This window comes from Macaca thibetana, chromosome 11 (genome assembly GCF_024542745.1).
Source record: "Macaca thibetana thibetana isolate TM-01 chromosome 11, ASM2454274v1, whole genome shotgun sequence".
Classification (NCBI taxonomy): Eukaryota; Metazoa; Chordata; class Mammalia; order Primates; family Cercopithecidae; genus Macaca; species Macaca thibetana.
Window position 1 is genome coordinate 116,761,185 of NC_065588.1, and position 21,509 is coordinate 116,782,693.

At 48.0% G+C, this 21,509-nt stretch overlaps 4 protein-coding genes across 11 annotated transcripts in view; 2 read left to right on the forward strand and 2 right to left on the reverse strand.

Moving 5' to 3' along the window:
* DYNLL1 (dynein light chain LC8-type 1) overlaps window positions 1-21,509 on the forward strand; it is a 151,178-nt gene that overhangs the window by 128,604 nt on the left and 1,065 nt on the right. For 4 of the 7 annotated variants that reach the window (XM_050748213.1, XM_050748217.1, XM_050748214.1 and 1 more), the window contains exons 2-3: window positions 20,204-20,307; window positions 20,507-20,644. In XM_050748213.1, the coding sequence (XP_050604170.1) occupies window positions 20,513-20,644 (132 nt within the window). In that variant the 5' untranslated portion in view covers window positions 20,204-20,307; window positions 20,507-20,512. Of the gene's footprint in view, window positions 1-14,548; window positions 14,559-20,103; window positions 20,308-20,492; window positions 20,645-21,509 lie in introns of those variants that run through there. The other 3 variants (XM_050748216.1, XM_050748212.1, XM_050748211.1) reach the window with 3 other exon arrangements.
* The window catches only part of TRIAP1 (TP53 regulated inhibitor of apoptosis 1), a 252,413-nt gene that overhangs the window by 37,277 nt on the left and 193,627 nt on the right, over window positions 1-21,509 (reverse strand). The gene's annotated exons all lie outside the window — the stretch shown is intronic.
* CABP1 (calcium binding protein 1) overlaps window positions 1-21,509 on the forward strand; it is a 219,151-nt gene that overhangs the window by 23,497 nt on the left and 174,145 nt on the right. The window lies entirely within an intron of this gene.
* The window catches only part of SRSF9 (serine and arginine rich splicing factor 9), a 298,394-nt gene that overhangs the window by 19,854 nt on the left and 257,031 nt on the right, over window positions 1-21,509 (reverse strand). The window lies entirely within an intron of this gene.

Here is a 21,509-nt window from a genome sequence, read left to right on the forward strand (position 1 = left end):
GCTCACGGCAATCTCTACCTCCCAGGTTCAAGCGATTCTCCTGCCCCAGCCTCCTGAGTAGCTGGGATTACAGGTGCCCGCCACCATGCCCAGCTAATTTTTGTATTTTTAGTAAAGACAGGGTTTTGCCATGTTGGCCAGGCTGGTCTTGAACTCCTGACCCACCTCGGCCTCCCAAAGTGCTGGGATTACAGGTGTAAGCCACTGCGCCGGGCTGTGAAACGGTGTCTCTACTAAAAATACAAAAAGTAGCTGGGCATGGTGGCGGGCGCCTGTAATCCCAGCTACTCAGGAGGCTGAGACAGGAGAATTGCTTGAACCCGGGAGGCAGAGGTTGCAGTGAGTCAAGATCACACCACTGCACAGCAGCCTGGGTGACAGAGCAAGACTCCATCTAAAAAATAATAGTAATAGGCCGGGTGCAGTGGCTCACGCCTGTAATCCCAGCACTTTGGGAGGCTGAGGCAGGTGGATCACCTGAGGTCAGGAGTTCGAGACCAACATGGAGAAACCCCCTCTCTACTAAAAATACAAAAAATTAAACGGGCATGGTGGCACATGCCTATAATCCCAGCTACTTGGGAGGCTGAGGCAGGAGAATCGCTTGAACCAGGGAGGCGGAGGTTGTGGTGAGCCGAGATCACACCATCCAGCCTGGGCAACAAGAGTGAAACTCCGTCTCCAAAAATAATAATAATAATAATAAAATAAAATTTAAAAAGGCAATTATAACAAAATGAGACATGTGCTACAAGAAATTCAGGGCACTCCTGCAGCTCTTAACCCAGGCTGGAGGGGAGTGTTCAGGGAAGACTTCCTGGAGGGAGTGGCTTCTTAACTGAGACCTGAAGAACCAGATGGTGCTAGGCAGGTAAATGAGAGGAGAAAAAAAGCATTCCAGACAGAAGGAAAGCACTGCAAAGAAAGCTAGGAGGACGGAGGCAAGCTTGGGGCTTTTGGGAAGCTAAATAGTTCAGCACAGTTAGAGCATAGGGTGGAGGTGAGGGCTGTTCTTCCTTGCACTAGAGCCACAAGCTACTTACAGTGAGATGCCCTAATGTAAATCAGAGCCTGGCTGGGTTAGATTACACATGCCAGTCCTAAGTATTTCAGATGTTCACTGGCAATCAGTATGAGTTGCCTTTACCATACAAATGTTTATTGTATATCCCTGAATAGGATGATTGTAAAGGGGTGGCATGATCTGTCTAGGGGCAGGGGCCCTGAGGGGAGTATGGTCTCACAGTGTCCAAAGGAGAGCTGTGAATAGCAAAAGGATGCTTGTTTGGAAGCAGAAGGACAGCAGAGTGGGACAAAGCAAAAATCCAATCATCCCTCCTCATGTGCAGAAGATGGGGCTCAGGGGGAGCAGAATTCAAAATGTGAAGATGTTTATTAAAACCTGTGATTTCCCCCCAAAATTAGAGGGGACCTCACTCTGCATCCAGAGGGGGCTGGTTAAGCAGGAAATGTACAGTTCTAGTTCTGAATACTATGCAGACATTAAAAATGCCACATTCATATGTGTGGATATGAAAAGATCTCCAAGATATTGATATCTACAGTGTGTACTGTGCTAGATGCTAGGAACACAGCAGATGGGAGAGAGTATCTGCCCCCTGGAGACAACACCATCTCCACAACCTCACCTTGGCCTTCAGGATGTACCTGCAGCAGCTTCTCCTCTCCTGCTACTCCTGGCAGCTTCTCTGGGATCTGCTGTCTGGAAGCCTGTGTCCCTTTCCTTCCTCCAGGTCTTTGCATGGGCTGCCTCTTCTCCCTGGACACTGTTTCGCTCCCTCCACCTCTGCCTCCCGAGTCTTTGCCTGGCCAAGCCCTCCTCAGCCTTCAGGTTCTTGACTTAATAAGGGGCCCAGACCTGTGTGACCCAATCTAGAACTTTCTTTTGAGTTTATACCTCTGAAAGGCCTTGTTGTCTCCCATTACTCCTTTTGTTCTGCCTCAAAGCATTCAAAGCATTTTTTCTTTTTCTTTTTTGAGACGGAGTCTCGCTCTGTTGCCCAGGCTGGAGTCCAGTGGCTCCATCTCGGCTCACTGCAAGCTCTGCCTCCCGGGTTCATGCCATTCTCCTGCCTCAGCCTCCCAAGTAACTGGGACTACAGGCACCCGCCACCACGCCTGGCTAATTTTTTTGCATTTTTTTTTTTTTTTTTTTTTGAGACGGAGTCTCACGCTGTTGCCCAGGCTGGAGTGCAGTGGCGCGATCTCGGCTCACTGCAAGCTCCGCCTCCCGGGTTCCCGCCATTCTCCTGCCTCAGCCTCCTGAGTAGCTGGGACTACAGGCGCCCGCCACCGCGCCCGGCTAATTTTTTGTATTTTTAGTGGAGACGGGGTTTCACTGTGGTCTCGATCTCCTGACCTTGTGATCCACCCGCCTCGGCCTCCCAAAGTGCTGGGATTACAGGCTTGAGCCACCGCGCCCGGCCTTTTTTTGCATTTTTAGTAGAGACGGGGTTTCACTGTGTTAGCCAGGATGGTCTCAATCTCCTGACTTCATGATCCACCTGCCTTGGCCCCCCAAAGTGCTGGGATTACAGGTGTGAGCCACCGCGCCCGGTTGCATCTTTCTGTATTTCTTTTTTTTTTTTTTTTTTTTTTTAATTTATTTTTTGAGACGGAGTCTCGCTGTGTCTCCCAGGCTGGAGTGCAGTGGCGCGATCTCGGCTCACTGCAAGCTCCGCCTTCCGGGTTCACGCCATTCTCCTGCCTCAGCCTCCTGAGTAGCTGGGACTACAGGCGCCCGCCACCACACCCGGCTTTTTTGTATTTTTAGTAGAGACGGGGTTTCACACTGTTAGCCAGGATGGTCTCGATCTGCTGACCTTGTGATCCGCCCGCCTCGGCTTCCCAGAGTGCTGGGATTACAGGCGTGAGCCACCGCGCCCAGCCATCTTTCTGTATTTCTCTAGAAACATTCTAGAATCATTTTATCAAGTTCTGTATGGCATCCTGTGGTATTTTAATTGGAAAAGTGTTGCATCTCTAAATCTATGTGGGAATTTTAAAAATTTTTTGCTGTGTTTGGCCTTCCCATCCAGAAGCATATCAGTTTCCATCTATTCACATATTTCTTAATTTATTTTTTCCTATTTGTAGTTTATGATTCTTATATTTATTGAAGTCTGTATAACACTGTGCTAATACCAGTGACCTCCTGTGATGTCTTATCTTTTTTTTTTTTTTTTTTTTTTGAGACGGAGTCTCGCTCTGTCGCCCAGGCTGGAGTGCAGTGGCCGGATCTCCGCTCACTGCAAGCTCCGCCTCCCGGGTTTACGCCATTCTCCCGCCTCAGCCTCCCGAGTAGCTGGGACTACAGGCGCCCGCCACCTCGCCCGGCTAGTTTTTTGTACTTCTTTTTAGTAGAAACGGGGTTTCACCGTGTTAGCCAGGATGGTCTCGATCTCCTGACCTCGTGATCCGCCCGTCTCGGCCTCCCAAAGTGCTGGGATTACAGGCGTGAGCCACCGCGCCCGGCCGATGTCTTATCTTTGACACATTTATGACACCAAATGTGTGGTGTGGTCTTTATCTCTGGCACCAGATACATGTCATTTTTCCACATCAATTTTATTCAATTATCTGAGATCAATTGGACCTCTGAAAATTCCATTCAGTTCTGACACTAACTACCCAGAGTTAGCACAGACCCTGAACAAAGGTTAAGGGCTGAGTCCCGCAAGACCACCCTCACTTCAGATGCCTGCACAAATGAGGTACCCCAGCTACCCACATTTTTGTTGGGCCTACTACAAATTCAGAGGTTCCCACTCAACCCCTTCAGGTTCAATAATTTACTAGAGTGACTCACAGAACTCAGGACAGCACCTTATTTACATTTTCCAGTTTATTATAAAGGATACAAACTAGGATCAGCCAAATGGAAGCGATGCATAGGGCAAGGCATGGGGCGGGGCACAGTGGGAGAAGGTGGGAACAGAGCTTCCCTGTCCTCTCTAGGTGCACCACCCTCCCAGCACATCAGTGTGTTCATCATTCCAGACTCTTGGAACCTCCTGTTCAAGAGTGTTTGGAGCCCAGTCACTAGCCCCACTCACCTCCCTGGAGGTTGGCAGATGGAGCTGAAAGTTCCCATCTCTAATAATGTGGATGGTCTTTCTGGTGAACTCTCATATGTATGTTAAAAAAATAAATGATTCATTTTGTCCTCTTTTTGTTTGTTTTAGAGACAGGGGTCTCGCTCTGTTGCCCATGGGGCAGTGCAGTGGCATGATGCTAGCCCACTGCGGCCTCGACCTTCCGGACTCAAGTGATCCTCCTGCCTCAGGCTCCCGAAGTGTTGGGATTATGGGTGTAAGCCACCATGCCTGGCCTTCTCTTGTAATATATCTTTCATCTGTTTAATTCACAGGCCCCCAAAGACTAAACTTGAGGGTAGATAAAAAGTTTTCCCTCCCAGACACTGTCTACAAACTGATTCTAAAATTTACACAGAAGCCACGGCACTGTGTTCTGCACCTGTAGTCTCAGTTGCACACTTGGGAGCTACTTGGGAAGCTGAGACAGGAAGATCACTGGAGGCCAGGAGTTTGAGGCTGTAATACACCATGATCATGCCTGTGAGTAGCCAATGCACTCCAGCCTGGGCAACATAGAAAGGCAAAGGTACTAGTTACGCCAAAATAATTTTTTTTTTTTTTGAGACGGAGTCTCGCTCTGTCGCCCAGGCTGGAGTGCAGTGGCGCGATCTTGGCTCACTGCAAGCTCCACCTCCCAGGTTCACACCATTCTCCTGCCTCAGCTTCCTGAGTAGCTGGGACTACAAGCGCCCGCCACCATGCCCGGCTAATTTTTTGTAGTTTTAGTGGAGGTGGGGTTTCACGGTGTTAGCCAGGATGGTCTCAATCTCCTGACCTTGTGATCCGCCCGCCTCGGCCTCCCAAAGTGCTGGGATTACAGGCATGAGCCACCGTGCCTGGCCTCGCCAAAACAAATTTTTTACAGAGAAAGGCAAAGGTACTAGATTAGCCAAAACAATTCTGAAAAAAAATAGAGGACTCACATACATTACCCAACTTCAAGACTCACTATAAAAGTTACAGTATTCAAAGTAGGGTGGTATCAGCAAAAAGATAAACACACAGAGCAATGGGACAGAATAGACAGCCCAGGCTGGACACGGTGGCTCACACCTGTAATCCCAGCACTTTGGGAAGGTGAGGCAGGAGGATTGCTTGAGTCCACGAGTTTGAGACCAGCCTGGGCAAGATGGCGAGACCTCTATCTCTACAAAAAAATAAAAATTTAGCCAGGCATGATGGCTCATGCCTGTGGTCCCAGCTACTCAAGAGGCTGAGGCAGGAGGATCCCTTAAGCCCAGGATCCAGCCTGGAAAACAAAGCAAGACCTCATCTCTTAAAGAAAAAAAAAAAGAATAGACAGCAGAGAGCTAGCAATACATGATATATGCACAAAAATAGTCAACTCCTTTTTTTGTTTTTGGAGATGGGGTCTTGCTTTGTTGTCCAGGGTGGAGTACAGTGCGTGATCATGGCTCCCTGCAGCCTCAACCTCCCAGGCTCAAGCGATTCACCTGCCTCAGCCTCCCAAGTAGTTAGGACCACAGTAGCTGGGACCACAGGTGCACGCCACCATGCCTGGCTAATTTTTAAATTGTTTGTAGAGATGAAGTTTCCCTGTGTTGAATTCCTGGGCTCAAGCAATCTACCTGCCTCGGCCTCCCAAACTGCTGAGATTACCATAAGCCACGTCTCCCAGCCTGATTTTTGACAGAGTTGCAAACAAAATTCAATGGAGAAAGGACAATCTTTTTAGGACCTGAATTGGGAACCAATTCAAAAGTTTTGAATAGAGAAGAGTCATATCATTCCTTGTTTTTTTGTTTTGTTTTGAGACAGTCTCGCTCTGTTGCAGAGGCTGGAATGCAGTGGCACGATATCGGCTGACTGGAACTTCCACCTCCTGGGTTCAAGCGATTCTCGTGCCTCAGCCTCCCAGGTAGCTGGGATTATAGGCGCCTGCACCACACTTGGCTAATGTTTTTTATATTTTCAGTAGAGATGGGGTTTCACTATGTTGGCCAGGCTGGTCTCGAACTCCTGGCCTCTGGTGATCCACCCACCTCGGCCTCCCAAAGTCCTGGGATTACAGGTGTGAGCCACTGCACCTGGCCTTGACTGGACTTTTAAAAGGATCACTGTGGCCACTTAGAGAAGAATAGTCTGTGGCACAGCAAAGGTGGGCACAGAAAGACCCACTGGATGCTACTGTAATTGTCTATATGGAAAATGACAATAGCTTGGACTAAAATCAGAAGAGTGTGGACTAAAATTAGAAGAGTGGCCAGGCGCAGTGGTTCACGCCTGTAATCCCAACGCTTTGGGAGTCCAAGGCAGGTGGATCACTTGAGGTCAGGAGTTCGAGAACAGCCTGGCCAACATGGCAAAACCCTGTCTCTACTAAAAATACAAAAATTAGCTGGGTATGCTGGTGCACGCCTGTAACCCCAGCTACAAGGGAGGCTGAGGCAGGAGAATTGCTTGAACTTGGGAGGTGGAGGTGCAGTGAGCTGAGATTGTGCCACTGTACTCCAGCCTGGACGACAGAGCAAAGCTCTGTTTCAAAAAACAAAGGTCAGAAGAGCGAAGGTGGTGAGATATATTTTCAAGATTGAGCTTAAAGAATTTGTTGATGGATTAGATATGAGGTGTGAGAAATATACACAAGTCAAGGAAAACATCTAGATCTCTCTCCTGAGAAGAATGCAGTGAAGCAGGAAGGTTTGGGAGTAAAGCAGGTCTGTTGTGGATGTGTTAGGTTTGAGACAGATGCCTGTTAGACATCCTAGAGCTATTTCAAATAGGACTTGGAGATATAGGATGGGCATTCAGGGGCAAAGTTTGGAGTGAAAATACAAATTTGAGAGTAGTGAGCCACGAAATTTAAAGCCATGAAAATGGAGACTCCCAAGGGAGAGAGTTTAAATAGAGAAGTAGCCCAATAGAGAAGACCTGGGTCACTCCTTCCTTCAGACATCAGGAAGAAAAGGGGAAACAAACAAAGGAGCCTGAGGTGGTGCAGCCAGTGAGATGGGAGGACAGCTGAGAGAGTGTGGGGTCCTGGAAGCCAGGGGAGGACCCAGAAGAAGAGAGCAACTGTGACAAGTATGGCCATGAAGGGCACTGAGAATTGGCCACTGTGTTTAGCAGCATGGTGGTCACCGGTGACCACCACATTTGAGCTGTCTCGGTGCAGTGGATTAAAGAGAGAATGGGAGGTGAGGAATTGGGGACAGGGAGTACAGACAACTCTTGGAGGAGAGCCGAGATGGGGTGGTAGCTACAGGAGAATGTGTAGGCAAGGGAAGCATTTTTAAAAGAATATGACAGCATGTTTGCATGCTGGTGGGAATAATCCAGAAGACAGGGGAAACCGATGATGCAGGAGAGGGAGAAGAGACAATCACAGGAACGAGAGGAGATGGACCCAGCGCCAGGGAGATGGCCTTAGATAGGAGCATGAACAGTTCACGCAGGGTAACGGCAAGGGAGGCAGAATGTGTGTATACAGATGTGGGTGGGCGGGTGGGGACAGGTTGTGGAAACGTATGGAAGTTTATGAAAGGAATAAAGTAGATTTATATATCGTGACAGGGAACTCAGAATCATCCCATTTTGGTAAAAAGGAAAAAAGCCTGTTATATGCAGGAAAAAAATCAAATTTTAACATTATCTTAGAGTTGTAAGATTACAAATCTTACAAAGGAACTTTCTGTTTCAGATTCTAAATTTCTACAGTGTTTCACTTTTATACAATGAGTATCTATTACTTCTGAAAGTAGAATTAAAAAGATTATTTTTATCTTTGAAAGATATTCATCAGAATACAGCACTGTAACAATACTGAAAAACTGGAAGCAACTTAAGTGTCCATTGATAAGTGATTGCTTCAAAAAGTTATGCATGGACTATTTTTTTTTTTTTGAGACGGAGTCTCACGGTGACACCCAGGCTGGAGTGCAATAGCGCAATCTCGGCTCACTGCAACCTCTGCTTCGCTTCCTGGGTTCAAGCAATTCTCCTGCCCCAGCCTCCCAAGTAGCTGGGACTACAGGCACACACCACTACGCCTGGCTAATTTTTTATATTTTTAGTAGAGATAGGATTTCACCATATTGGCCAGACTGGTCTCGAATTTCTGACTGCAAGTGATCCAAGCACCTCGGCCTCCCAAAGTTCTGGGAGTACAGGCATGAGCCACCACCCCCGGCCACATGGACTATTAAGAAGTTATTAAAATTGGGCTGGGTGCAGTAGCTCACGCTTGTAATCCCAGCACTTTGGGAGGCCAAGGCAGGACAACTGCTTGAGCCCAGGAGTTTGAGGCTGCAGTGAGCTAGGATAGCTAGGATTGTACCACTGTTCTCCAGCCTGGGTGACAGAGTGGGACCCCATCTTTAAAAATACATAAGTAGCCGGGCGCGGTGGCTCAAGCCTGTAATCCCAGCACTTTGGGAGGCCGAGGCGGGCGGATCACGAGGTCAGGAGATCGAGACCATCCTGGCTAACACGGTGAAACCCCGTCTCTACTAAAAATACAAAAAGAAATTAGCCGGGCGTGGTGGTGGGCGCCTGTAGTCCCAGCTACTCGGGAGGCTGAGGCAGGAGAATGGCGTGAACCTGGGAGGCGGAGCTTGCAGTGAGCCGAGATCGTGCCACTGCACTCCAGTCTGGGCGACAGAGCGAGACTCCATCTCAAAAAAAAAAAAAAAAAAAAAAAAAAAAATACATAAGTAAATAGTAATGTTGTAGAAGGTTTTTTTTTTTTTTTTTTTTTTGAGACGGAGTCTTGCTCCATTGCCCAGACTGGAGTGCAGTGGCACAATCTTGGCTCACTGCAACCTCCACCTCCTGGGTTCAAGCAATTCTCTGCCCCACCCTCCCAAGTAGCTGAGATTACAGGCGCCCACCACCACGCCTGGCCAATTTTTGTATTTTTAGTAGAGATAGGGTTTTAACATCTTGGCCAGGCTGGTCTTGAACTCCTGACCTCATGATCCACTTGCCTCGGCCTCCCAAAGTGCTGGGATTACAAAAAGCAGGTAACAAAAATGATACATTGGCCAGGTTCAGTGGCTCATGCCTACAATACCAGCACTTTCGGAGGCCAAGGTGGGAGGATTGCTTGAACCCAGGAGTTCGAGATCAGCCTGGGCAACATAGTGATATTTCATCTCTATTAAAAATCAAAAAAATTAGCCAGGTGTGGTGGTGTGCACCTGTGATCCCAGCTACTTAGGAGGGAGGGGCAGTCAGATCCCTTGAGTCTGGGAGTTTGAGGCTATAGTTTCAAACTCAGCCTATTTGACAGAGCAAGACCCTGTCTCAAAAAAAAAAAAAAAAAAAAAAAAATATATATATATATATATACACACACACACACACACACACACACAGTGTGATAGGTAGTATATGATATGAATATGTATTTATGTGTAGACAAGATGTATTTAAGACAAAATATTGACAATGGTTATCTCTGTACAGTTAACATGTATAATTTATTCCTTGTGTTCTTCTGTATCTTCTACCATGTGCATTTATTATTTTTGTAACTTTTAATAAAAAATGGGTGTCAGGAAAGAAAATTGATTAAAACTCCTGTAAACATTTCCCATGTGTACTGGCCATGACACTGAGTTTGAGGACAGCTGCAGCTGGCTGCACTAATTACATTATTTTACTTTATAGCTTTGCAGTAAAGGATCCATACATTCAGGTAGGTTGATTTATATGAGCTGAAATGGAAAATGGTCACAGAGAAAAGAGTCGCAGAGGCTCTGGCCAAAACCACTTGGCACCCTGCTAATGAAAGAATACTTTTGGAGCTTCTTGGGGGAAGTGGCTCCTAGAAGAAACAGATTTTTATGTACAGCTTTAAGCTCTGACTTTGTGATCCTCAGATGATAAGTTTGGGGGTACCAAGCGTTCTGCTCTTACTGAGAGAAAAACAACTTCTTTGCATTCCCCTTTCTGTCCCCTGAGAGACCCAGGGCTTTGCAAACAGATGTTTCTGTTTTTGTTTTTGAGACAGGGTCTTGCTCTGTTGCCCAGGCTGGAGTGCAGTGGTGCAATCATATCTCATTGCAGCCTTGAACTCTTGCTCAAGCAATCCTCCCACCTTAGCCTCCTGAGTAGCTGGAACTACAGGCAAACCCCACTATACTAGCTAATTTTTTATTTTATTTTTTGGTAGAGATGGGGTCTTGCTATATTGCCCAGGCTGGTCTCCATCTCCTGGGTAAGCCATCCTCCTGCCTTAGCCTCCCAAAGCGCTGGGATTATAGGCATGAGCCATTGCACCTGGCGTGCAAACAGATGTTTAAAATGGAGAAACCAAGAGCTTGAAGCAAAGATGCAACAATCAATAACTTCCTCACTGGTGTCTTGGCTGCCCCACTAACCTGCCCTCCTCAGTGGCCGTCTGATCATATGAGTCCCTACCCACTACCTTTCAGTGTTGTGGGATTCAGGAGGACGAGAGAGAAACCTCAGGTTAAAACAGGAGAATCCTTTTTTTTTTTTTCTGAGACGGAGTCTCGCTCTGTCGCCCAGGCTGGAGTGCAGTGGCGTGATCTCGGCTCACTGCAAGCTCCGCCTCCTGGGTTCACGCCATTCTCCCGCCTCAGCCTCCTGAGTAGCTGGGACTACAGGCGCCCGCCACCAAGCCTGGCTAAATTTTTTTGTATTTTTAGTAGAGACAGGGTTTCACCATGTTAGCCAGGATGGTCTTGATCTCCTGACCTCGTGATCTGCCCGCCTCAGACTCCCAAAGTGCTGGGATTACAGGTACCCGCCACCACGCCCGACTAATTTTGTTTTTGTATTTTTGGTAGAGATGGGGTTTCACCATGTTAGCCAGGATGGTCTCAATCTAAAACAGAATCATTTATTGAGTGCACTCAGGCCCAGCTGACTCAACGTCCAAAAGATTGGGCCTGGAAGAAAGACAGCACTTGACTTTTATATACACTTCACAAAAGGGGATGGGCTAGCTTGAAGCAAGCTTACAGTGGCATGAAAGCAGGGATACAGAGGCAGGACAAACTCAGGATTGCACATGACCGTTGCCAAGCAACCCAGATGTCCGTTATCTAAGTTTGCCTAGGCACAGGCTTATCCCATAACCTTCACTATGGCGCCCAGGTGGCCGTAACTCAGGCCAGCTCAGAGGTTCATGACCTTCACTCTACTGCTTAGATAAAACAATACTTGAAGTCACTAGTCACAGAGAACAGGAATCTATAAACTCATTCCATAAAACAAAGGAAAATTTGCTTTTCTTCTCCCTATGTTGAGGGAGTGCTGGGAAAGTCTCCAGAGCACATTAGATAATATTATCAAGAATTTTCCTGGGTCTGGGTTGTGCCTGTTGCTGCCTCTGGTACAAGTCAGCCTAATACAGGAAAACTTATTTCTCTTTCTTTTTAATTTTATTATTTTTTTAATTTCCCACCTCAACAGAGCCACTGGTGACCGCAGAATACAGTCCACGTGTCTTAACCAGGCTTATAAGACTCCAAAGGTCTGGCTGCTCCCCACCCCTACTCCCTGCCTTGTCTCTCCCACACTCCCCCAACAGCTTCTCTGGAGCCAAGTCAGCCTCCTTCCAGCTTTAGGCCTTTGAACATGCTGTTCTTTCCACCTAAAAAGCTCCCTGCACTTCCCCCAGCCTAGTTCCCTGCTTGGATAGATTGTTTCTCTAATGTGACTCTTGGAAAAGCCTTCCTTGCCTCCCAGGCTAGAGCAGAGCCCCCATTAACAGCTCTCACACCAGCCTATCTTTCTCCTCCACTGCATTTGTGACATCCTGTGATCCTATGTGCATCCTGTTCAATGTCTGTCTCCACATATAAAATGTAAACTCCAAGAGGATAGGAACTGTGTCTGACTTGCTTCCTTTCATGTCCCTTGTGCCTAGATGGGGGCCTTGTATCAAGCAGGTGCTCAACAAATGTCTGTTGAAAAAATGAGTCAGGGTGCGGTGGCTAATGCCTGTAATCCTAGCACTTTGGGAGGCCAAGGTGGGTGTATCATCTGAGGTCGGGAGTTCAAGACCAGCCTGACCAACATGGAGAAACCCCATCTCTACTAAAAATACAAAAAATTAGCCTGGTATGGTGGTGCATGCCTGTAATCCCACCTACTCAGGAGGCTGAGGCAGGAGAATCGCTTGAACCCAGGAGGCGGAGGTTGCGGTGAGCCAAGATCACGTCATTGCACTCCAGCCTAGGCAACAAGAATGAAACTCTGTCTCAAAAAAAAAAAAAAAAAAAAAAAAAGACTAAGTGACTAAGAGGCAGGGTAGGAACTCAAGGCTCATCCTCCACATGGCCAAAGCACTTACGCAGGAAAATTAAGTAAGCAATAGAGCTTCTCTGGGGCAGGTGCCAAGGGAAGTCCATCTCTGTACCTAGCACCTAGCTCTGGGCCTGGCCCATAGTAAAAGCTCAGAGAATATTGCTAGCTGAATAAGCATTACTTCCATCTACACGTACTCCGCTCTCAGTGGTGATCTCATCCAGTCCCGTGGCTTTAAATGTCACCTATAAGCTGATGACTCTCCAAATTATAGCTCAAGGCTGGCCCTCTTCCCAGAACTCATATATCCAACTGCATATTTGACATCTCCACTTGGAATATCTAGTAGGCATCTCAGACTTAACATGGCCAAAACAGAACTTTTTGTTTCCTCTGCCAGACTTCCCCATCTCAATCCATTCTTCTCATTGTTCAGTTCACAAGTCTGGAGTTATCCTTGACTGCCTCTGGTTCCCTCCTATTCTGCATCCAATTCCTCAGCAAATCTGTCAGCTCTACCTTCAGAATACATCTGGAATCTGGCCATCTCTGCCCCATCTCTGCCACCACCTCCTTGTCCAAGCCACCATTCCTTCTTACATGGACTGCTGCAATAGCCTCTAACTGCTCCCACCTCTCTCACTGCTCCCATCAGCTTCCCCACACTCCGCCCTCATGCAGGAGCCAGGTCATCAAGTCTTGGCTCAAATGGTACCTTCTCAGAGAAGTCTTCCTAGAAAACTCTTTAAAATAAGACCCCTCACCCAGTGACGCTTGGTTCTCTTATTCTACTTATTTTATTTGATTGTTTTTGAGGTGGAGTCTTACTCTGTCACCTGGGCTGGAGTGCAGTGGCACAATCTCAGCTCACTGAAACCTCCGCCTCCTGGGTTCAAGCAATTCTCCTGCCTCAGCCTCCTGCGTAGCTGGACTACAGGTGCATGCTGCCACACTCAGCTAATTTTTTATATTTTAGTAGAGACGGGATTTCACCGTGTTGCCCAGGCTGGTCTCGAACTCCTAAGCTCAGCCAGTCTGCCCACCTTGGCCTCCCAAAGAGCTAGGATTACAGGCGTGAGCCACCGTGCCTGGCCTATTCTATTTTATTTTTATCCACTGCCCTTATCAGGGATAAATATTTTTGCTTGATTTTATCTTTATTCTCCTGCTATAAGTTCCATGAAGAAGGAACTTTGCTTGTTTTGTTCTCTTGTGCATTTCCAGCACCTGGAACAGGGCCTGACTCAGGCCCTGACAGTTCTTGCTCAGAAATCTCCCCAGAGTCATAAATGAAGGGCCAAATGAACTCTGAAAGAGTTCTGGAGAGTCAGATTTTCTCCCAGTCAGTGAATCAGAATCTAGATGCCAGAAATCAGATACCAACTACCTATTTTCTTGTTTAGAGCCCTAGAATAATTAAAAGTTAACTCAAGACCACTTTGCATATAATTAAAGAGTGACACTGAGGTCGCCTACTGAGTCACAGAGGCCTTGTTAGCTCCTAGAGCAGACTACAGATCCTGCCTCTTAGTCTACACGGGAGCTAGCCAGCTCGATCTGTAATTGTTGCTCTTTCCGTTCCTTCATCTGTAAGTAGGCCTGCCTGCCTTGTGGCCTTTACATGGAGCTGTGAGCTTGGGATCTGTGACATTCAAACTCAGTCCAGATTGTTTAGGGTGGTGGTTTTCAACTGCTGGGGAATGATTTCACCCTCCAGGAGACATTCGGCACCATCTGCAGACATTTTTGGTTGTTGAAACTGGGGGTGTGGTGTGATTGGCATCTAGTGGGTAGAGGCCAGGGGTGCTGTTAAACATCCTCAAATGCATAGGACAGCTCCCCACAACAAAAAAACTTTCTAGCCCAAAAGGTGAATAGCGCTAAGGTTGAGAAGTCCTGGTCTACAGGAACACTAATGATAAACGGTAACTAGCATCACTGATGTTTGCCACATGCCCAGTAGTGCACTACATTCTCTATGCGTACCATCTCAATCCTCACATTGTCCCTGAGAAACAAGGACTCTTATAATCCCCATTTTACAGATGAGGAACCTGAGTCTCAGAGAGGTGGACTCACTTGCCTAACGTCACATGGCTTAGTAGGGACAGATGAACACCCAAGGCTGCCTGACCTCAGAGTCTGTTCCTTTAACGTCTGTTCTGGGTTGCTCTGCCCTCTGACTGGGAGCTGAGGGGGCCTGTTAGTCCTCTCTGAATGTGTCTTCATCTACTGCCCCTGTGGACAGTAGAGTGTCGGTCTACTCAGGCGATGCTTGGCTATTAGCCAGAAGGGAGGTTTTCCTTCCCTGAGTTGTCTCAGCCTTTCTGGCCTCACTCTCCCTGCACTGCAGTACAGTCCTTGGCTCCAAAGCTCAGCTCCCCTGCCAGCCCCCGGCTGGTGCCAGCCCTTCTTCATGGGGTGGAAGCTTCTGGATTCAGACCTAGGCCTTGCATTCTCTCCCACATGGTGCCTCCTTTCTCGACGGGGTCTTCAATCCACTCTGGGGCCTGCAAGGTCACTTCACACTTCCTTTCAGGTAAGGGAGGGTTAGAGCTGCTAGGGTGGTCACAGGACTCATGGTCCAAGAAAGTACTCAGGTCCCAGAAAGCTAGACAAGTGATTGCTGGACTGGGCTGGGAACAGAGTGATGCTGGTGCAGTAGTGAGGCACAGGCCATGGTCCTACTTGTGGATGAGGTGAGGAGAGCTGCAGACCCCCAAAGAATCCCTCAGCCTGCCTGTGAGTTACAACTCTGAAGGGCTTTCTGAGGGCCCTGGGAAAGTGTGATGACCGGAGTTGAAAGGTGATTCTGTCCAAGGAAGATCACGACAGCCAAGGACCAATGTAGGGTCAAGTTTGAGGTGTTTGTTGCTGAGGAATCAAGGCTGAAGTAGTCTGAACTATCCATGCTTTCTTCCTCCATCCATCCATCCATCCATCCATCCATCCATCCATCCATCCATCCATCCACATATATTTAGGGAGCTCTCACCAGAGGCCAAGGATGCTTAGTGTCTCCAGGGACATCACTCTGTTCTGAGGCATCAGCTCCCCTTGTTTAGGTATAGCTCAGAGGTTCCACCTACCATGTGGGACTGTGGAGTCAGATCAGGATTCAAATCCCAGCTCTGTCACTTTCTATCACTGTGACTTTAGGTAAGGGACATCATCTCTTTGAACCTCATTTTCTTCATCTGTGTAATAAAGAGACAAACAGTTCTTACCTTGTAGAATTATTATGAGAAGCCAATGAGATAATGTGTCTAAAATGTCTGGCACATGGTAAGGTCTCAATACATAGTGGCAGTAGCTACCATTTATTATACCATGGCTAGGTCTCTAGATGCATTATTTAATATCCCTGCCACCAACCTATAACGAAGATGTGATCTCCATTTAAAAATCAGGAACCTACGAGGTGGGTGGATCACCTGAAGTCTGGAGTTCGAGACCAGCCTGGCCAACATGGTGAAACCCTGTCTCTACTAAAAACACAAAAATTAGCCAGGAGTAGTGACTAATGCATGTAATCCCAGCAACTCAGGAGGCTGAGGCAAGAGAATCGCTTGAACCCGGGAGGGGGAGGTTGCAGTGAGCTGAGATCGCACTACTGTACTTCAGCCTGGGTGACAGAGCAAAAGTCCGTCTCAAAAAATAAATAAATAAATAAATAAAAATAAAAAATAACAATCAGGGCCGGGCGCGGTGGCTCACGCCTGTAATCCCAGCACTTTGGGAGGCTGAGGTGGGCAGATCACCAGGTCAGGAGATTGAGACCATCCTGGCTAAGAGGGTGAAACCCCATCTCTACCGAAAATACAAAAAATTAGCCGGGCGTGGTGGCAGGCACCTGTAGTCCCAGCTACTCGGGAGGCTGAGGCAGGAGAATGCTGCGAACCTGGGAGGCGGAGCTTGCAGTGAGCAGAGATCGTGCCACTATACTCCAGCCTGGGCGACACAGCAAGACTCTGTCTCAAAAAATAAAAAAATAAAAAAATAACAATCAGGAACCTGTATCTTGGAGAGGTTAACTAACTTGAAGGAGCTCATAGCTTAGGTTGATTCCAAGGCCTGTGCTCTCAGAAACGTTAACAACTCCTAGTTATAATTTCCTTTGGCAAGAATGAAAAATGCAGGTTTTCAGGTGTAGAAGGATTTTTAAGCAAGTTTATCAGGCAGGAGTAGATATAGTAAGTTGCCAAAATGTGTGATGCTATAGAACCCCATATGGGCCACTTCAGGGGGACCTGGTGAAGGAATCTCACATTTATTCTAGGAGTTTGGGTTATTGTACAACAGTTTTTCTTTTTCTTTTTAATCCTCCTTAGGTTCTGAATCCCTTTGTGAGTCTGATGGAAGCTAAGGATCCTCTGTTTGGAAAAATGCCTGTAAGCACTACATACATTTTTGTGCACAATTCCAGAGGGCTTGGGAAACCTTTGCAATCTGGCCGTGGACCCCATTTAAGAACCCTCCTCCAGGGCAGCATTTTTCAAGTGTAGGACACATATCACTTATAGTGTCCGAGATCAGTTTAACAATGCAAAAATAAATGTTTTATATTATAATATTTATATTTTATAGTTACCTTCTATTTATGGCCAGTGAGACTGGCTTTCCATTTACGGTAATGATATAAATTTGTCTTTTAAAAGCATACTAATTAGGCTGGGTGCGGTAGCTCACGCCTGTAATCCCAAAACTTAGGGAGGCCAAGGCAGGCGAATCACTTGAGCTCAGGAGTTGGAGACCAGCCTGGCCAACATGGCAAGACCCTGTCTCTACAAAAATAGAAAAATTAGCCTGGCATGGTGGTGTGCACCTGTATCCCATCTACTCAGGAGGCCAAGGCAGAAGAATCGCTTGAACCCAGATCACGCCACTGCACTCCAGTCTGGGCAACAGAGCGAGACTCCATCTCAAAAAAATAAAATAAAACAAAAAGTATACTTATTTAAAAAATAAAGGGAGTTCAAAGAAAATTATTAAATAATATATAAAGTATTACTTTTTATTATTTATTTATTTATTTTTGAGACAGAGTCTTGCTCTGTCTCCCAGGTTGGAGTGCAGTGGCACAATCTTGGCTCACTGTAAGCTCAGCCTCCAGGTTCACGCCATTCTCCTGCCTCAGCCTCCCAACTAGCTGGGACTATAGGCACTCACCACCATGCCCGGCTAATTTATTTTTTTTCTGTATTTTTAGTACAGACGGGATTTCACCATGTTAGCCAGGATGGTCTTGATCTCCTGACCTTGTGATCTGCCCTCCTCGGCCTCCCAAAGTGCTGGGATTACAGGCGTGAGTCACCACGCCCGGCTATATAAGGTATTATTGATGAACAATTACATTATTATATTATAATGATAGTATTATTATAGCAAAAATTAAATAAATAATAATAGAGGTAGTGTAGACACGGAAAAAAATCATGAGGATGATTTAGGAAATTTCCCTGGGGTTTCTACTTAGTGGAGTCACCGTGGCTTTACTTTAGTGTCATCTGCATTTCCAGGGTCCTCACTTGTCACCCTGTTTCTTCCTCAAGAGAAGTACTATATAGGAATATTATAACTTCTCAAACCCTGAATCTCACCATTAGAAACATGGAACTGGAAAAAGCTGTTGATTTAATTGATATGCATATGTTGAACCTGAAGAGGTTCTAATTATTCCCATTTTTTTCCTTTTTTTTTTTTTTTTTTTTTTTGAGACGGACTTTCGCTCCTGTTGCCCAGGCTGAGTGCAATGGCACAATCTCGGCTCACTACAGACTCTGCCTCCCAGGTTCAAGTGATTCTCCTGCCTCAGCCTCCTGAGTATCTGGGATTACAGGCATGCGCCACCACGCCCGGCTAATTTTGTATTTTTAGTAGAGATGGGGTTTCTCCATGTTGGCCAGGCTGGTCTCGAAATCCTTACCTCAGGTGATCCACCCGCCTCGGCCTCCCACGGTGCTGGGATTATAGGCATGAGCCACTGCACTCGGCCTATTCCCATCTTTTTCTTTCTGGAGTTGTGTGTCTCTGCTCAGATTGTTTTATTTTTATTTTTTGAGATGGGGTTTGGCCATATTGCCCAGGCTGGTCTCCAACTCCTGAGCTCAAGCGATCCCCTCCACTCAGCTTCTCAAAGTGCTGGGATTACAGGTGCGAGCTACCATGCCCAGCCACAAATTGTTTTAAGTAGAGAGTAGGTGGTCAAGAGAAAAATGTAGAAATGTAAATAGGGGCCGGGCGCGGTGGCTCAAGCCTGTAATCCCAGCACTTTGGGAGGCCGAGGCGGGTGGATCACGAGGTCAGGAGATCGAGACTATCCTGGCTAACATGGTGAAACCCCGTCTCTACTAAAAATACAAAAAACTAGCCGGGCGTGGTGGCGGGCGCCTGTAGTCTCAGCTACTTGGGAGGCTGAGGCGGGAGAATGGCGTGAACCCGGGAGGCGGAGCTTGCAGTGAGCCGAGATCACGCCACTGCACTTCAGCCTGGGAGACACAGCGAGACTCCGTCTCAAAAAAAAAAAAAAAAAAAAAAAAAAAAAAAGAAATGTAAATAGGAGGCTTCCAGATACATGATTAACCTGATAACTTATTTATGGAGGTTCAAAAATACATTATAGGCATTTCAGAGCTGGTTGTTCAAAACCTTGCTGTGGTCTTTGGGATAGTTCTATAAACTGACAATTATTGATAAGATTCATTGATCATTTACTATGTGCCTCACATTGTGCTGAGAGAACTTCAAATGTTTTATACTGCTAACAAGCATATGAACTGGTTTCCTTTTACACTTGGTCCTCCTTTACTTAAAGAAAACATTCAAATAGCTAGTAAATGACAATGCTGGGATTTAAATCCAGATCTGACTTGTCCCTCAACTCCCCCAAGATCTTGCTTTTTTAACCACTTCGTGTCTCCTCCCTAAGCTAGAGGGGACGTCATCCCTCTAAGGGCCACTTTTTCGTCCATTAGGATACCTCCTCCTCAGAGATAAATCCCAACCAAGAATCTCTCCCACACAGGAAAGACTGCCTCACCTGAGCAAGAAGCCTCACCCTGGACAAAAACCCCGGGGCTCAACACTCCCAAATCCACCCGGATCCCCATCCCCACCCCCTTAAAGATGTCCGCATTGCTTGGCAGAGACCCCACTCTTGGGGATAATCCCTTACTCGTAAGGAAACACCCTCTCTCCTTGAAGCCCTCCCTCAATCCTGAGGATGCCCTCTCCTAAATATTTCAGAGCAGAACCACTACAAATGGGGCCCAGTGCAAAATGAAAACGTAAGGGCCCCTCCTGTAAGACTGCACCGCTGGTTTGCCCACGAAGCCGGCCCTGCTTCAGAGATACCTTCAGTAAAGGGAGAGGCCACTTCTGTCATAATCCTGCTAACCTGGGGTCGGAGATCCTGCGACCTGTCGTGGTGGGGGGGTGGGGGCAGGGATGGCCACCAACTTCTAGAGACTGTTGTTCGAGAACACACCCTGGGACAACCTCCGTGAATTTGGAATCACTTCCCTTGGCCCAGGCAGAAGCTGCCTTCCTACCTCTCCAGACAGCTGGGTGGTCCTCGCAACCGGGCCGGGGCTCCACCTTCTGGGTGTGTGTGTGGGCCTCGCCGCGTGGGGCCCATTGCCGGGGCAACCGACGCCGTGAGCGGTGCATTGTGGTCTGCAACAAAATGCAGGAGAAAGATCCTGAGGGAACCATGGAGTCCCTGGACCAATGGAAGAATGCCGTGGGCTGCGTCAAGCCAATAGGGTCGCGCGGCGAGGGGCGGGGCCGGCGAGAGCAGGGCGGGGCCTGAGCACTAGGCGGCGGCGGCTGGCGTGGGGCTGCTTAGATGCGCCACGGCTTCGGTAGCGACGGCAGCTCTGCGAGGGCCTGACCTGTGCAAGCACCTCCCCCAGGAGACCGTTGCAGTCGGCCAGCCCCCTTCTCCACGGTGAGAAACTCGGGGGGCCAGGGGGTGTCCTCGCTGCCTTATTTCGCCCCACTCTGGACTTAGCCCGCCGCGTAGCCCTCGCTTCCTGAGAAGTGGGGTGGGGGGCGTCGTCCCGTTGTAGCGCCGGCCGGGGTGGGGGCAGTTAGTGCCTGGGGGGCGCGGCCCAACTCAAACCCTTACCCCAGGCCTTGCCCACTAGGTAACCATGTGCGACCGAAAGGCCGTGATCAAAAATGCGGACATGTCGGAAGAGATGCAACAGGACTCGGTGGAGTGCGCTACTCAGGCGCTGGAGAAATACAACATAGAGAAGGACATTGCGGCTCATATCAAGAAGGTGAGGATGGGCGCGGGGGCCGAGGCGCAGCCGGGAGCAGGGAGTTCCTTCCCCTCGATCCTGCTTTCCCAGGGCGCCTGACAGGTCCCGGGAACACCCCTGGCGGCTCGGGGTGTAGAAGCTTCCAGAAAGGACGCAGATGCATTTTGCACTCCCCTGGAGAAGACCAGACCCCCGGCGTCCGAAGTTTTTTTTTTTTTTTTTTAATTATCCAGCTCCGCGGGGGGAAAGCGCCACCTAGCAACGGTATCTAAGACCTGGGAGCAGCGGTTCCCCCTTCTGTGTGGTTCCTGCGCCGAGGATCCATCTGGGTGTTCCGGAGGGGGGAGCTGCGTGGGTGTTTCCAGCCGGGCCGGGGAGATCTTGCCAGCCTTCCAGTGGGGAGTTGAGGGAAAGTGGGTGGTGGCGGGGCTGGGGGCTGGGGTGGGGGCTTGGCAAATGGCAGTCTAGAAAGCCGGCAGGACTGCCAACTTCTCGAGCAGTGTTTGCTGGAAGGGAAGAAAGCTGGCAGCCTAAGCCGTGGGAGGGTTCCAGTCGAGAATGGGAAGATGAAAGACTTCAGATGGAACAGAAATAAATGCCTTTTTTGACAAACGCAGCAGTGCGTGCGTCTAGCTTGCAAGAGCGTTACTCCTCTTCATAGCTTTAAAAGAAGTTTTCGCACTGCGTGCTGTTAGAGTAGCTAAATCTTGTGTGATTCTCCACAAACACTTGTAAGAATTTTGTAGAGAAAGATTACGGTTGGCACCCAGTGCCCCCCACAGGCATTCTACTCCCCAGTACCTCTTGGGGTGGGATAAATGGCGACGAGTTGTTCCTACAACTTGCTAACCTAGTGGACAGGGTAGTAGATTAGTATCATCGG